Genomic DNA, 15734 nt, shown 5'->3' on the forward strand with positions numbered 1-15734 from the left:
TGAAAACGTAAAAATAACAATAAATTTTATTACGTAGAAATAGTTTGACAACAAGACACATCAGAAATGTTATCAATTTTACATGAAATCGAAACAACAAAATATTATTGATAGAGAAGTTGTCCACACAATATTATTCCTAAAATCAATCTATGCTGAGGCAATGAGGTTTTCATAGCGGCCTTTGAAGAAGGCAAACAGTGGTTCTCTAGGAGGAAGAGCTTCCTTCACAACAGAGTGCTTCGTCAACTCTTGGCTCCATTTGTAGAGATTAGGAAATTTCTCACTGTTGAATAACTGCAACCCTGCTATTTCCTGAATAATTGGAATCCAAAACGCTATGAACACACCACCAATATCCACCAACCCAATCTCCTCTCCTCCAAAAAACTTCTTCCCCTTTATCTCATCCTCAAGAAACTTCAGACCCTCCAATGCCTCTTGCACATTCTTCTCCCTCTCTTTCTCATCAACACTGAAAACAGATTTCCATGCAGCTCCCACAACCTGATTTCACACACCACATTATTCATCAGCTAATCATTTCATCAAATACTTGGCTGGCACAAACAGAGTTTAGTTTCACTCACATACAAACAAACAAACATGGTTCAAAAATTTTGAAATCCCCAAAATGTGATTACGATTTTACCTTTCAGATCATTAACTTAGAAAGGAAAAGATGGGTTACCTTGTCGTCAATGAATTTGGCCCAGAAACGAGTCAAGGCTCTCTGGTAAGGATCCGAAGGCAAGATGGGGTTGTTCTTCCACGTCTCATCGATGTACTCAACAATCACAAGGGACTCTGAAACGGATTTCTCACCGTGAACAAGGACTGGAACCTTCTTGTGAACTGGGTTGTATTTCAGAAGCAATTCACTCTTGTTGCCCAAATTTTCTTCCAAAAATTTGTATTCAACGCCTTTGAATTTGAGAGCAATATGCACCCTACACACGAAAGGGCTTCCCATAACTCCCAAAAGCTTCACCTCTTCTTGATTTGTAGCCATTGTTTGTGGCACCTCTAACCTTCACTCAATTCAATACAGAGCTTTTTATTTGTTTGTTTGTCTGTGATCTATAATCTTGAGCTCTTTTCCTTTTATAGAGCCACCCAGAACTATTCAGCGCAAACCTCATCAAATACAGAATACAGAAATATCAAACAATTATTGACCGTACTAAAATTATTATTATTATTTATGAAAAAATCGTAACGTGATTCAGTCAGAAATTGAGAATTTACATTGAATGTGGATGGCGCCGCCGAAGTAATTGATGGGTGCTGCATGTGAAAGCATGAACATTGAAGATGAGAAGGATCTAGAAAAGAACCTTCACCATCATCAAGATTCATATTGCCCAATGTCAAAATAAATACGAAAGAGATTACGTAAGCCAGGTATCCCAGAAAGTTGAAATCTAGTCCACTCGTCGGTAAGCATATATGTAAATTTTCTTTACATCCTTTTAGTAATTAATTCAATGTTATACATTTTATTTGAACGTTAATCAATTTAGTGATTAATTGAATACTATAAATAATAATCACTAACTATTTCTTGAAAACAAATAAATTTAAATATAATTAGAACAGAATATTTTGTAAGATATCTATTCTGTTTCTTTATGGTAGTCTGTATCGATTTTCTTAACAAAATAAATAAAATTATATATTTTTTCTATTTCTCTAATTTAATTTTAGTGAGTTAATTGTTATATTCACTTTTGACATTTTAAATTCAATATATATTTATCTGCTATTATATATATATATATATATATATATTGTTTTTCTCTGAATTAATTAAATTAATAATATATTTAAAAAATATGTTAGTTTGAAATTTAAAAAATAATAAATAAAATGGAACAACGTTTTTGTAACAAAAATATTAAAAAAAAATATGCTGAAAACATGACGTAGAATAAATCTTTAAAATTGGTCATATATTAAATAGACTTTTTCTATTAAAAAATGTTACTTTGAAAATTAAAGTAAAATCATTTGGTTTTTTTTAAACTTAAATACATATTCCAAATTATTCAGTAAAAAAACATCTTTCAAATTAAAAAATCTGTGATTGTAAGTTATTTTAAGGTTTTTTTTCTTTTTCATTTAGGAAAAAGAATTATGTTCTTAAATTTGTTTCCAATATTATATTTTATCTCACCTCGCCCTTTATAGAAAATGGAAGTTTGAAAAAAATCTGGATGAAGAAAAATATGCTCTTTCAAATCGATTGACGATTTTTCGTACCACGTCATTTATTTATATTGTTAACCTACTCTGAAAATCCAGACAATTATTTCTCTGCCCTGTTGACATAATGGCATTTAAAATACGGTAAAATAGATTTCGTTTCTTTTCCTATTAAAATACATTTTTATTAATTGAAAGTGAACGTGTTAAAAAAATGTATGCATGGTTCAAGATTACCGTAATAATCATTTATCATTAGAATCATGTCAAATGAAAAAAAAAAATGACAGCTAAAATGTTTAATTATTTATTTAATTAAATATTTAAGAAGAGAAACCTAAAAGAAAAATGAAAAACGAATTTGGTAAATTTCAACTTTTGCACTAAATTCCCTTACTTTTCTTGCAAGTTAGATTTGATAAAGATGTAACAAGTTTGAATGTTTGTTGTGAACATGGTTGCATGGTTCTTCCTTTATTTGTTGACTATTATGAATTTTGTGAATGGATTTTTCACTTTTGACACATGAATGAGGCCAGCACTGATTCGAGGAGAAAAAACTGCAAGTGTGAATTCAAAACAATTTTTTTCTTTTCCTGATTTACTAGTTGGGTCAGATAGTAATGACACTTGAATTGCTGATGTAACAATTTTGTAAATGGAATTTGTGGTTGTGGGTTGAACCAACAAGTCAACATCTATTATGGAGTTTTGGAGGGATATGCTATGAGAGCAAAACTTAATATTTATAATTTTATATACCAAATCATACTCGTTATGACGGTTTCTTAAGATTATTCTTTCATTATAAAAAAGATAAAGATAAAAAGAAGAGTGGAGTGTGTGTTTTACGATATTTTTTATCTTATGTTTGTTTAACAGATTAATATAAAGATTTTGATATTTTTACAAAGTTTTTTACGATAAATTTTAATAAATTCTTCGTAAAATCTTTCTTTTTTTTTCTTTTCAAGCCATGATAAATTATTTAAAAAAATTTTAATTATGTCTTTGCTCCCTATTTTTTAGCAAAATATCGATTTGATCATTCTAGTTTTTTTATCTCAATTTGGTTCTTATTTTGGAAAATTCGATACAATCAAGTTTTTTCTGTTAGTAGTACAGTAACAACGTTAAATGTGTGTCACATGTCAGTTCTTGAATTTTTTGAAATTTTTTATTTATTTTTTAATTTTAAAATTTGTCACGTGTCATGCTAATATCATGCCACGAGGCAGTGATAATGTGATGTGGTAGTGACAATGCCACATGTCATTATTATGTTAGGTGTCATTTTCTCATTCTTTAATTCTCCATTTGGTCTTTGTATTTTAACTTTTGTCTCAATTTAGTCTCAATTTTTGTAAAAATGGAACAACTTTGTCCCTTCCCAAATTTAATTTCTATATAAAGGTACACAAATATTTCTATCCAAAAATGATATTTCAAGTAAATATTTTTAACAAAATTAAGTTTATTTAAATTTATATTTTACATTGAATTTTACTTAAAAATGTTTTAAAGTTGTTAATAGAAAATAATGTTAATAAAAAAAATCATAAATTATACTGATTTTTTTTACATCATACTTTAATATTGTTTTTTTATTTGAATTTATATTTCAAATAATTGTATATTTTTAAAATGTGTAAAGTTCAATAATTTCTATCCAATTGTTTGAGTTGGTGTAAAAATAACAATTATAAAAGTTTTAAAAATAATTTTAACTAGTTTATGAAACATTTAAAAACAAATAAATTTAAAATTTGAAAATAATTTTAAGTAAAGTTGAATGTGAAACACAAATTTAAATAAACTTAGTTATGTTAAAAATATATAAAAAAATATCAATTCGAATAAAAATATCAAATTTAATAAAAATATTTGTATAACATTTATATAAAAATTAATTTTTGTTTCAATTTCGAGAGGGACGAAATTGTGCAATTTTTACAAAAATTGGGATTAAATTGAGATAAAAATTAAGATACATGGACCAAATTGAGAATGAGAAAATGACACTTGGCATAATAATGGCACGTGACATTGTCACTACCACATCACTCTCTGCCATGTGACACGACATCAGCGTGACACGTGACAAATTTTTATTTTTTAAAGAAAATTCAAAAAAAAATTTAAAAATCCAAAATTGACACGTGACACGACACCCCTTTAACACTATTATTATACCACTAACAAACAGAACTTGATTGTATCAAATTTTTTAAAACAGAGACTAAATTTTAATATTAATAAATAAAAATATTTCTCAAATATAACTCAAATTTTTCAAATCAATTTGCATAAATCATTTTATTCTTCTCTTTTCTTTTACTAAACATCTATTCCTAAATAAATTTATAACTATAACGTCCCAATTTAGTAAAATAAATTTAATAAATAAAATGTGATATGTTTATAGCATAAAATAAAATACCAACAAAAATTATATAAGAATCAACCATTTCAGTTATTCATAGTATATTGAAAGGAGTATCCAAAAGCACAAGAATACCTCTAGCAGGAATTAAAAGAAACAATTAGCAAAAAGATCGCTCACTGAGCAAGAAACTACCTAGGTATCAATGCCTCAAAAGAGAGTCATAACTAACACCCCTAAACTGGAAAGCAGCGTCACCACCATCTGAACGATCTCTAGAAATTTTCATATATCTGCTCACACCAAGGATTTGGTGATCATGGCAAAAACGAAAAGTCGAACAAATAAACTAACACCAAACAAAAAGGGTAAGCTAAAGTAAAAGATTTGTAATCATATTATTGCACGAGTAAATGTTAAATCAGGTTATAAACATACAAAGCAGTAAGTACCCAAACCATGTGATAGCAAACAAATGCAAGATCTTCTAACTCAAATATCTAGATTATACTTTTGATATAAAATTCTAACAGAAGTATGCGCCCATGCTAGTTTCTAAACTCTGTAGAGTTTAGACACAAGGGGTTATCACCCAACCACACTCCAGGGTTAATCCTCTAATGTCTTAGGCCCAATACGTCCTAAGACTAGAACCTCCTGCCACTCTCACCACATAAATCATTCTACTCTATATGAGTGTGAATGATTATTAGAGTTCAGGATACCTTCTTTAATCTAGACATCTCCTATATCAAGGTATACACTAACCACACCATCACCAAAAGTTTCCCATGAAACTCTTTCATCAACAACATTCCACATGTTATCTCAAGCATCATAATCTCATGCCAATGCACCACCAACCAACCAACCCATTCTTATTTCATTTCATACCAAGCAAGTCAATATCACATGAAACATACACAATCACAAATTCATGCCTTTAAGAGTAATTGAATCAATCCACAAGTTAAAGTAAGGAATTAAAATTCTGCAGCAATTTTCGCTTGAGCTAGGCTGATCTCGCATAAGCTAGACTGATCTCGCATAAGCTAGACTGGTCTTGCTTAAGCTAGAAATTCTCGCTTAAGCTAGACTGATCTCGCTTAAGCTAGAAATTCTCGCTTAAGCTAGACTGATATCACATAAGCTAGAAATTTTTGCTTAAGCTAGACTGATCTCGCTTTAGCTAGAAATTCTCGTTTAAGCTAGATTGATCTCGCTTAAGCTAAAATTTCTCACTTAAGCTAAACTGGCAGATTTTCATTGATTTCAGTGTAAAAACTCCCAAATCCCAAACAACAAAAACTAAAAACAAAACACAACCACATTGCATAAAACATTGACATCATACTTCATGCTTTAAAAGGGTAAACAAATCAATCATGGGAGCATACAAGCATTCAAACAACTATGTTGTCAATCTCGCTCAAGCTAAGGAGCTCTCCCTCAGGCGACAGGAACCTTTTGCTCAAGCGAAAAGCTCTCGCTTAAACGAGATTGAAATCAGAGGGCATTATAAGGGTTCGCGAGTTCTCGCTTGAGCGAGATTACTCTTGCTCAAAACTGGAGTTCGTCGCCTGAGCGACAACTCGAGCAGAACCTGGGATGAACTTCTTGCTAATTTCACTTAGGCGAGAGTTGCTCGCTTGGGCAAAAATAACAATGCTCTTCCCTGCTCATGCATGCAAACCAGAAAAGCAGTACCAAACAACATTTCAACCATTTCTAAGCAACCACAACAGCGAGCAAACATCATAAACATGATTTAAAACTAGAAAAAAACATGCAATAAGCATAAAAAACTTTAAACCCTAGCTTCCTTTACCTCAAAGCTGAGAACTAACTCAAGAAACCCTTAAGAGAGAAGCACCAGGACTTGGAGCAGATTTAAGAAGCTGTAAAACAGAACCATGGGAGATAAGAATGGGACCACGAAATGAGACTCACGTGGAACTAGAGCTACCAAACAGAGAAGAACAAAGGGATAAAGTTTTAGAGCTCAACTTACGTGGTGAAAGATGGTTTCCGCTAATTGGAAGGGGGATTTTGCAGCTGTCACTGGCGGACCTAGGACGTGACAAGGGGGAGCCGTGGCTCCCCCATTTTTTTTTGAATATTTTTTATATATATTTATATATTTTTTAAAATTATATTATATATTATTTATATTAAAATTATATTATGAAAAATTATAATAAAATAAAAAATAAAAAATTTTAATAGAGACATTAATTTATAAAAGAGATTAGGATTTTTTTCTGACTATAAGATCTTTCCATCATGTAAATTATCATGAAAGTCTGTGAAGAAAGATAAATACAAAGGTTGGAAAATAGAGGTTGGAAACACATATATTGAGATTCATGTATACATTCTTGCATGATCTATCACAAATCAAAGTTAGTATCTTATTATGATTTATGTATGTTAGTTTATGATTCTTTTTAGGATGTTTCTTCCAAATTAAGTTTATCCTAAATTAATATAACCCCTAATTATGATTTTAGGGATTCTTTTATGAAATTGGTATGAACCCTAATTATAATTTTTCCTAAATTATTATAATCCTTAATTATGAAATTTAGGGATTTTGTGTTTTTCGCTACCTATGGTATTTTTTTTTAAGTTTTGAATTTATACAGTATTGCTTATTTAATTAAAGTAGTATGAGTTTTATTATGTTTTGCATTGTGATAATTGTGATTTGTGAATATAAATTTTATTTATTCTAAATAGGTAAGAGGTGATAAATTTATATTAGAAAGATTATGATAAAAAGTAAAAAAAATTGATTCCTTTTTTTCAAAGAGGAAGGTTTGTGATGAAGATGAAAAAGAAATACATTTACGTTAACTAAGCTTGAGAAATTTAATAAGAACCAAGAATTTAAGACAATATAAAACAAATCTCTAAAGTTATCAGAGTTACATATAATGAATTTAACAATTCAATAGAACGTGATCTGGAAAAAACGACATCAAATTTGACAATACCACCAAATCAAATTGATGAGATACGAATGCTTGATCTAAAATGGTATTCACGAATTAGTATCATGATATAATAGCAAATGATAGTAATATTTTTTTGAATTCTACTATTATATGTGTTTGTTATAAAAAGAGGAAATGAAGAGAAAAAAATGAATAGTTTTTCTTCTAAAAAAAATTATATATAACAAATCTAATTTGGCCCCCTTACAATTTTAGTCCAAGTTCCGCCACTGGCAGCTGTCCTAACCGCTCCTACTTCAGTACTAAGAGAAATAGTGAGAATTGTTTTTGGTGGATGAGACAGAATGGGAAGCATGTGGGCAGTTAAGGGGATCCTGAAAAACAAGATGGCCTGCCCTTAGGCCTTTTTACCAACGCTCGCTCAACACTTTAACACAGAAAATGGGGTTTTACAATCACTAACTAAAATTTTTCCTAATTATTAACTTTAATTTAAATACCCATAACTTCAAATTTTTTTCATCAAATTTAAACTATAATCGTGTTATTATTTTATTTCTATGTTTCTAACTTTCTACACCAAAATTATTGTTAAGTAATTTAATTTTAGTAAATAAATATATATTTCTCAAATTTAATTTTAGTAAATAAAGATATATTTCTCAAATTTAATTTTTCAAAAAATTACAATACCCAAAAATATTATTACAATAATTTCCCATCTTAATTTTTGTTTTCCTTATTTTTTTCTTCTTTATTTTAAAAAAAAAAAAAAAACAAACCAAATTTTGAGTGGTATTCCGGTGTGGAATAACAAAAACAGGTCAGAATCCGGTTCCTATATACCAATTGTATCCTATTTTAAAAATCATGCTATCTGTGTAATTAAGGTGTACAGTGTGGTGGTAAATAGTAAAGGAAAGAGTGCCACGGCAGAAGAATTTTCAAGTAATGTGGTTCCCTTTCATCTTTATATAATTCATAAATAATAGTTCGAACGATTGTATATGATCAAATTAATGAATAAAGAAAAGATCATATTTTCTGAAAATAACTAAAATGAGATAAAAAGAAAATAAATTAAGGATTAAAACATGAGAATTACAAAACTTAAGGACTAAAATTGAAGAATAAAGATATTTGTACAAACTAGAATTGAAAGGTGAAAATTTTATAAGGACCTCTACTACTGTATATTAATAGCCATGGCCTTTTCGATACTACATTGTCCAGTGGGCCTAAAAGAACTTTGGGCCTTAAGGGGTAAACAATAGAAACATCTACTAAATCCAATATATTCGTTTGAGTGATACATTCTATCTGATATAATGTTGATTAGTGTTTATTTCTTTTCCTATCTTTTATATTTATTACTTTTAACTTTTTATTTTTATTTTTATCTGCTTTCTGATTCCCTGTAGCACAAGTGGCTGTATTTTTCATCATCATCAATTTCTTTAGATTAGGTTGTGACTTACATTTTGGTGAATCTCTTGAATCTTCATCATAACATGTTCAATTCTTTAATGAATCATACGTGTAAAAAAGATAAATTTCAGATTTTATGACAAATGTATGAGTTTGGCTCATAACTTTTTTCTTTCCTATTCAAATTTCAAATTTGAAAAGATAGAAATAGCCATTTAGTCTTTAATTGTTGGTGCCTTTTCACGCCATTGAGCGTATGCATATTTAATAGAGAACCAAAAGCACAAACTATTGGGCAGAAGAAGCAAGAAATGAAAACCAAATCTTTTTCCTTTTATTCAAAACTTGAACTGAAGTGGGTTCAAATTAAAAGAAGGAATAATCTAAATATATGATGACTTTGGGAACTTGTAAATAAAAGAAGGAAAATGGACAAAAGGGAAAAGCAAGAAAGTAAATAAGGGTAGCTTTAATGCTATCTCAAAATTCTTGAGGCTTAAGTTTTATTGTTCCCTCTCAAAGGTTTTCAAACGTTTGGTAGTTGGTAGCCGTTGGTGGGATCTCTTTCCATTTTTCCTTTGCAAATTCTGTTGGAACAACCAGCATCATGAGAAAATCAGAAAACTATGTATGTTAGTTTTGATACTAGGAAAAGCCTTGAAAGGGAAGTAAGAAAATAAGTAATTGAATGACATTATTGTCATAATCATGATTTGATTAGATTAGATCTCAACCACAAACTCACTTAATAAACTTACGTCCTTTTCACTTGGATTTATAAACAATTTTTCTTATTTTAGTTTGTGCCCTTTTTGTGTGTTTGCATGATTTGACTGTTTTTTTCTTTTAATATTCTTTAGAACCACACCAAAGTATTGGTCACAAACCAAACATTTTCTTATGTTTGCAAATTACAATTATGTCAATTTCACAACCCAAATATAATAGTGCTCATTTGTGCCGTAACGTGAATGAGATATAAAAACAAAATATTTCCACCCAAGAGAAAAATCATGGAGATTAAGGGAGAAAAATACAAAATAATAGCATAGCCCAACGGCCCTAAACCCTAATTAAGCATTTTTACCAATGTACCCTCTTGTGAGTTTGATAATATTTCTTTTGGAACCTCAAAATTATAGGAGGCATTTCTTTAAGGGTGTATCACTTTTGCCAAATGACTTTCTAATCCTTCCAACTAGGAGCCAAACAATTTCAAATTCTTCTCCTTTTTTTTTTACTTTTAACTGTGCTTGAAGAGAATTCAATTTTCTTGCATATTCACATTTAATTGAACACCCCTTTTATTACCGAAACTAGTGTCCAAAAGTGTGATTTCAGGACACAATTTGTTGAGGGCAATTGAAGGAAGGAGGAGCATGTTGGAGCGTAGGCATTACAAAGTGAAGACATTACCCTAATCTGCAATAGTAGCTACTAATTTTAAAATGAGGATGACTAATTAACTGGTTTAATTAATGTTTTAGTTTTTTAAGGGGTAATTAATGAGTTAGTCAAGAGTTATCAACAATGAATCACAAATTTGGTCATCATAGCCAGATCCGTGGTTTACACGATTTCCCATGACATTTTTTATTATATTTTTCAAAACATTGACATTAATTAATACCCTTTTGATTTTGTATTCTTACTTTAAGCAAAAGCTTAACAAACATGGACCAGTAAAACTAAAACTAAAGATCGTTTGGAATAGTTTGATTTGAGTTATGAATTTGTAGGTTCTTTGTTGCAGAGATAATGAATGTAACTGTTTCCCTTAATCAATGTGAAATTAATTTCTTTTTTTCTTTTGCTTATGTAAATATATATTATTTGTTAGCTAGCTGTAAGGTGTGTGTATGAAGCTGAGAATCCTGTCACATCAGTGGAGAGATGCAGAGGAATATTACTGTGGGGTAACTTGTCTTAATGGCGAATGCATGAAGAAGAACTATAGTACAAGTGCATTACTATAAATTTTCACATTTCAAAAGAAAGTTTTAACCTATAAATTATACCATTTTTTGTACTTTTTTTACATTCCACAGAAAATCTATGAAATGAGGTGAACACGGATTTTTGTCTCATATCTCACACTTGATGTGTTTGGGACAAAACCATAGTAATGATGCCTAGGTTCACCCTTGACATATAAGTAAGCAATCAAAGGTAGCCCACAATTTGTGTTTGTGCACATATCTTTCTCTCTCTTCTCATCACACTACCAGACACGAGACATGGTTTAAGTTAACAACTTATGGATAGTACTATCACCCAACAAGAAGTGAGAGAACAAAAACAGACGCAACAACAGCACCAGAAGCATTGTGCCCCATTGGTGAGGCTCAGAAGGTCCACTAATCCTAACCCCTTTTCCATTCTGGTCTTCTGGGTGTCTAAATCTCTTAGAAGTTTGTGTTTCAGAGTTCAACTGTCACAAGGGTTTTGCTTGAGGAGGATTCAGTACCATGGCATGGTGATTAACAACTCTGTCCTCTATGCTTCTTCTTCTTCTTCGTCTGGTTTTGTTGAAGGGAAAGCTGCTGCAATGGAGGGTTTGAGTTTAGTTGAGAAGAATGAGGTTGTTGAAGAGGGTAAAGGAAGTGAAAATGGTGGTAAGAGAGGAACTTTTGCTGATTTGATTGAAGAAAAGGGTCGTGAGAGCAGTTTCAGCTCAGATTTTCTGTCATCCGAGACCACTCATGAGGAGAACAGTAGGAGTAGCACCGAGGACTCGTCTTCACCACCTTCGGTGGGTTGGACGGTTCAGGAAATTGCTGCATCAGATTGTGCCAGTCCTCATGGCAGTGAAGATGGAGAGAAGAAGCACTCGGTTTTGGAGAATAAGGAGTTTAAGAAACAAGTTACAGCCTTACCAGGTATTCATTTTATGCACAAAGTCTCTTGTTTCTGTAAAATGTATTTTTGGACTATGGGGGTTTGGTTAAATTTATTTTAATTTCTCTGTTTTAAAACCAATAGTTTTGTTCTTATTTTTAAAACCACGGATGCAATTCAGTACATCTCAAAAAACAGAAGAACATAAACTATCATTTATGAAATGTAGAGGCTAAAACCAAATTTGACCATATTCTGATAGACCTAATGTACATTTTATCCTTTGAACATCTATGATTTCACTATGATAAGTTCTATACTTCATGATTTAATTTTGATTCTCGCATGTAGAGATTGAGATGATGAAGGAGAGGTTTGCAAAATTGTTACTTGGAGAAGATATGTCAGGTTGTGGAAATGGGGTCCCTACAGCCTTGGCCATCTCAAATGCCATAACCAATCTATGTGGTAAGTGAAGTAAATTGTTATTGCGTTTTCATTTGGTTTTTGTTTAGTATTAATTGGGGAAAGTTGGTTATGGTGATTTTATTGATTGATATTCCTGCATTGATTGTGATGGCTCGTTGAATATATATATATATATATATATATATATATATATATATATATATATATAGCTACTCTCTTTGGGCAACTTTGGAGGTTAGAACCCCTGCGTTCAGAGAAGAAAGCAATGTGGCGAAGGGAGATAGAGTGGTTTCTTTCTGTCAGTGATCATATAGTTGAATTCACACCTAATTGGCAGACATTTCCAGATGGAAGCAAGCTTGAGGTACAACTATACAAATACCTTTATTTTTTACTAGCATTGCTTGATGTAGAGAGGTAGATAACTATGATAGTTAACAACAATGTTTATGAAATGTGAATCAGGTCATGACTTGTCGACCGCGCTCAGATCTCTATGTCAATCTTCCAGCCCTGCGCAAATTGGATAACATGCTTCTTGTAAGTTCTAGAGCATTGAAAAATCCACATCACTAGTCCAGTTTCAAGAAATAGTCCATTCTAAATTCTGGTGTTTTCACAGGAAATTCTAGATAGTTTTGTGAATACAGAGTTCTGGTATGTAGACCAGGGGGTTCTAGCTCCAGATGCTGATGGTGTATCATCATTCCGACAAGCACTTAAGCGGCAGGAGGAGAAATGGTGGCTTCCTGTGCCACGAGTCCCTCCCTGTGGTCTCCATCAAAACTCAAGGAAGCAGTTGCAGCACAAACGTGATTGCACAAACCAGATATTAAAGGCTGCAATGGCCATTAACAGCATCACTATAGCAGAAATGGACATTCCTGACTCCTATTTTGAATCTCTTCCAAAGGTATTATTAATATATGAATGATAAAAATGATCTCTATCTATTCAAAATTTTCAAACATGAAAACAGAAAATGAAACAACTAAGTACATTGCAGACTGCTAGACTAAGCTTGGGGGATGTTATACATCGTTATATCACATCAGATCATTTTTCTCCCGAGTGCTTGCTGGCTTGCCTTGATTTATCTTCTGAGCATCAAGCTATAGAGATTGCGAACCGAGCCGAGGCTTCAATGTATATCTGGCGCAAGAAGACCAACTCCAAGCCTGCAATCAGTGCCAGGTCTAGTTCAAGATCATCATGGGAAATGGTCAAGGATCTCATGGTTGATGCAGACAAGAGGGATTTGTTTGCAGAGAGAGCAGAAAGCCTCTTGCTTTCCTTGAAGCAGCGTTTTCCTGGTCTGCCTCAAACAACCTTGGACACGAGCAAAATCCAATACAACAAGGTTTATTACATTCATTATTTTTTTTTTCTATGCATGAACAATAAAGACCTTAGTCTTTGTTTCTTGAATGTCTTGTCCATATTCTGAATCCTTCAAATCTGTTTATGTGTAGGATGTTGGAAAAGCCATTTTGGAGAGCTACTCTAGAGTGTTGGAGAGTTTGGCATTTAACTTGGTAGCACGGATTGATGATGTGCTCTATGTGGACGACTTGACCAAACATTCAGATCAAATCTCTTCACTCTCAAAAGTTGGTGTAGTAACTCACAAGCAGAGAATATCAGTTCCATACTCGGTACCTGTCCCCAGCACACCCTACAAATCAGCTTTAGGCACACCAGCCCTTTCTCCATCACATATTAGTCCTTCCAAGGGAGGGAAGTCTCCACTCAACAAGGACAACAACCTCCATCAAAGAGGGGCAGGTGCGAAGAAATCTTTGACTGACTTTCTTAGCATTGATCCAAAAGGGAAGAACAGTGGCAGTTCAACTGAGAAACAAGTTTCAGAATCAAATAGAGTTGATGAAGAAGTGGCAGCATGTGAAACTGATGTGGAGTCCAGTACAGAAGGTGGTGCCAGCCCAAGTATCCTTGACCGGAAATGGCATGTGTGAGGCTATTGATCTTTCATAGCTAAAGCATTTTTCAACTGTTCTTTTTTTATTTTTTCTCATCTCTGTATCATTTGTATGTATATGAAACATGTAGAAGGATTCAACACAGTAAAGAGTGGGTAGTGTTTTGTTATTTACTTCTGGCAGCGATGTGGTGCCTCAAAGAGGGATCTTTTGTGTCATTTTCCGACTAAATCAACTTCACTAAACCACTGTGAAGGGTATAAAAAAGAATAAAAGATAGTGAGATGAACAGAGCTACCATGTAATAAAATGAAAAACTAATAAGGGGGGCATTCCGAGAATTGAACTCGGGACCTCTCGCACCCTAAGCGAGAATCATACCACTAGACCAAATGCCCTTAGATGAGAACTAATTTTCTATTTCATTTTAAGTATAATAGTAATTGATTTTCAATTCTAAAATAACGCTGCGCATGTGAAAATTTCATAGATCAACTTCCAATCACTAAGGCTTACTTATTTATTACCTGCCATCATACTTCATACATCTGTATCTGGTACCTAAATATTCCTTTGGAATGTATATACGAAGGGTTTTAGAAAAATTACTCAAATATTTCATTGAGATGTACATACCCATGAATGATTCAAGTGTTTAAAAGAATTATGAAAATTAGTACAGCATATATAAAAATAGAATTATACATTAAAGCAAAAAATGTGTTTCAGCAAAGAAAAATAATGAATATTCACATCATTGAATTGTTTTATTTAATATGTTTCAAAATAAGTTAGTTGGTATCTCATGGAAAAAAACGTGTCACTAAAAAGAATATTATTGCCTTTATATGTCGAATTGGCCTAATTCAACCCGATTTTAACGTACTAGAAACGGGACAGACTTAAACAGATTAGACTGACCCGTTTTAACATCACTAAATAATACTATGAGAAATATTCAAATTTTCTTATAAGAATATATATATATATATATATATATATATATATATATATATATATATATATATATATATATATTCCATATGTTTTTCTAATAGAAAATTCTTAGCAAGTGAATTTTATTATTTTATTTTACAATATAAAGTAGGAGTTTTCTAACAGGTTTTATTTTCAAAATAAATATATTTCAATTTTAGTTAAATATAATTTTTATTGATGGTTTAATTTTTTTATGTATTTTTTTTCTTTTAAGTACTTAGCCTTCATAGTTTAAAATATCTATAATTTTAATTTAATTTTGATTTTACACATACTTTTTTTTACTATATGAATTTACTTTCTTTTTGTCGACCAAAAACGAACACCAACAACAAAAAACCAATGATAATAGGATGATGATATCGGTTCAACGATGATAGCATGGACCACACCCATTTTTTGGATGCAAAGGTGTTTTGTGTTGGCTAAATGAGGACGCACAATTGTTGCTCATTTTTCTTCGACTTAACCGATGAAAACACATAAAAAATATAATAATAATTTTATATGTATGGGTCAAGCCCACGAACACTATAGAAAACTAAAAAAAAAAAA

At 31.5% G+C, this 15734-nt stretch overlaps 2 protein-coding genes and 1 non-coding gene across 3 annotated transcripts; 1 reads left to right on the top strand and 2 right to left on the bottom strand.

Annotated features, from left to right (window-relative positions):
* Positions 1–1134, bottom strand: LOC114183411 (putative glutathione S-transferase). Its single transcript, XM_028070423.2, has 2 exons — positions 692–1134; positions 1–507 (listed from the first exon to the last, which is right to left on the bottom strand). Exons 1-2 carry the CDS (start codon positions 1010–1012, stop codon positions 151–153), a joined length of 678 nt encoding a protein of 225 aa, XP_027926224.1. The 5' UTR covers positions 1013–1134; the 3' UTR covers positions 1–150.
* A 9989-nt stretch (positions 1135–11123) lies between these two features.
* Positions 11124–14353, top strand: LOC114185555 (rop guanine nucleotide exchange factor 7-like). Its single transcript, XM_028073356.2, has 7 exons — positions 11124–11852; positions 12163–12279; positions 12450–12604; positions 12706–12780; positions 12863–13153; positions 13247–13600; positions 13713–14353. The coding sequence occupies exons 1-7, from the start codon at positions 11231–11233 to the stop codon at positions 14214–14216; spliced, it is 2118 nt and encodes a 705-aa protein (XP_027929157.1). The 5' UTR covers positions 11124–11230; the 3' UTR covers positions 14217–14353.
* A 153-nt stretch (positions 14354–14506) lies between these two features.
* TRNAP-AGG (transfer RNA proline (anticodon AGG)) lies at positions 14507–14578 on the bottom strand. The gene has a single exon. It is a non-coding gene; the product is annotated as a tRNA-Pro (tRNA).
* Positions 14579–15734: the final 1156 nt, after the last annotated feature.

This window comes from Vigna unguiculata, chromosome 5 (genome assembly GCF_037176805.1).
Source record: "Vigna unguiculata cultivar grain cowpea cultivar isolate G323 ecotype 2 chromosome 5, ASM3717680v1, whole genome shotgun sequence".
Taxonomy (NCBI): Eukaryota; Viridiplantae; Streptophyta; class Magnoliopsida; order Fabales; family Fabaceae; genus Vigna; species Vigna unguiculata.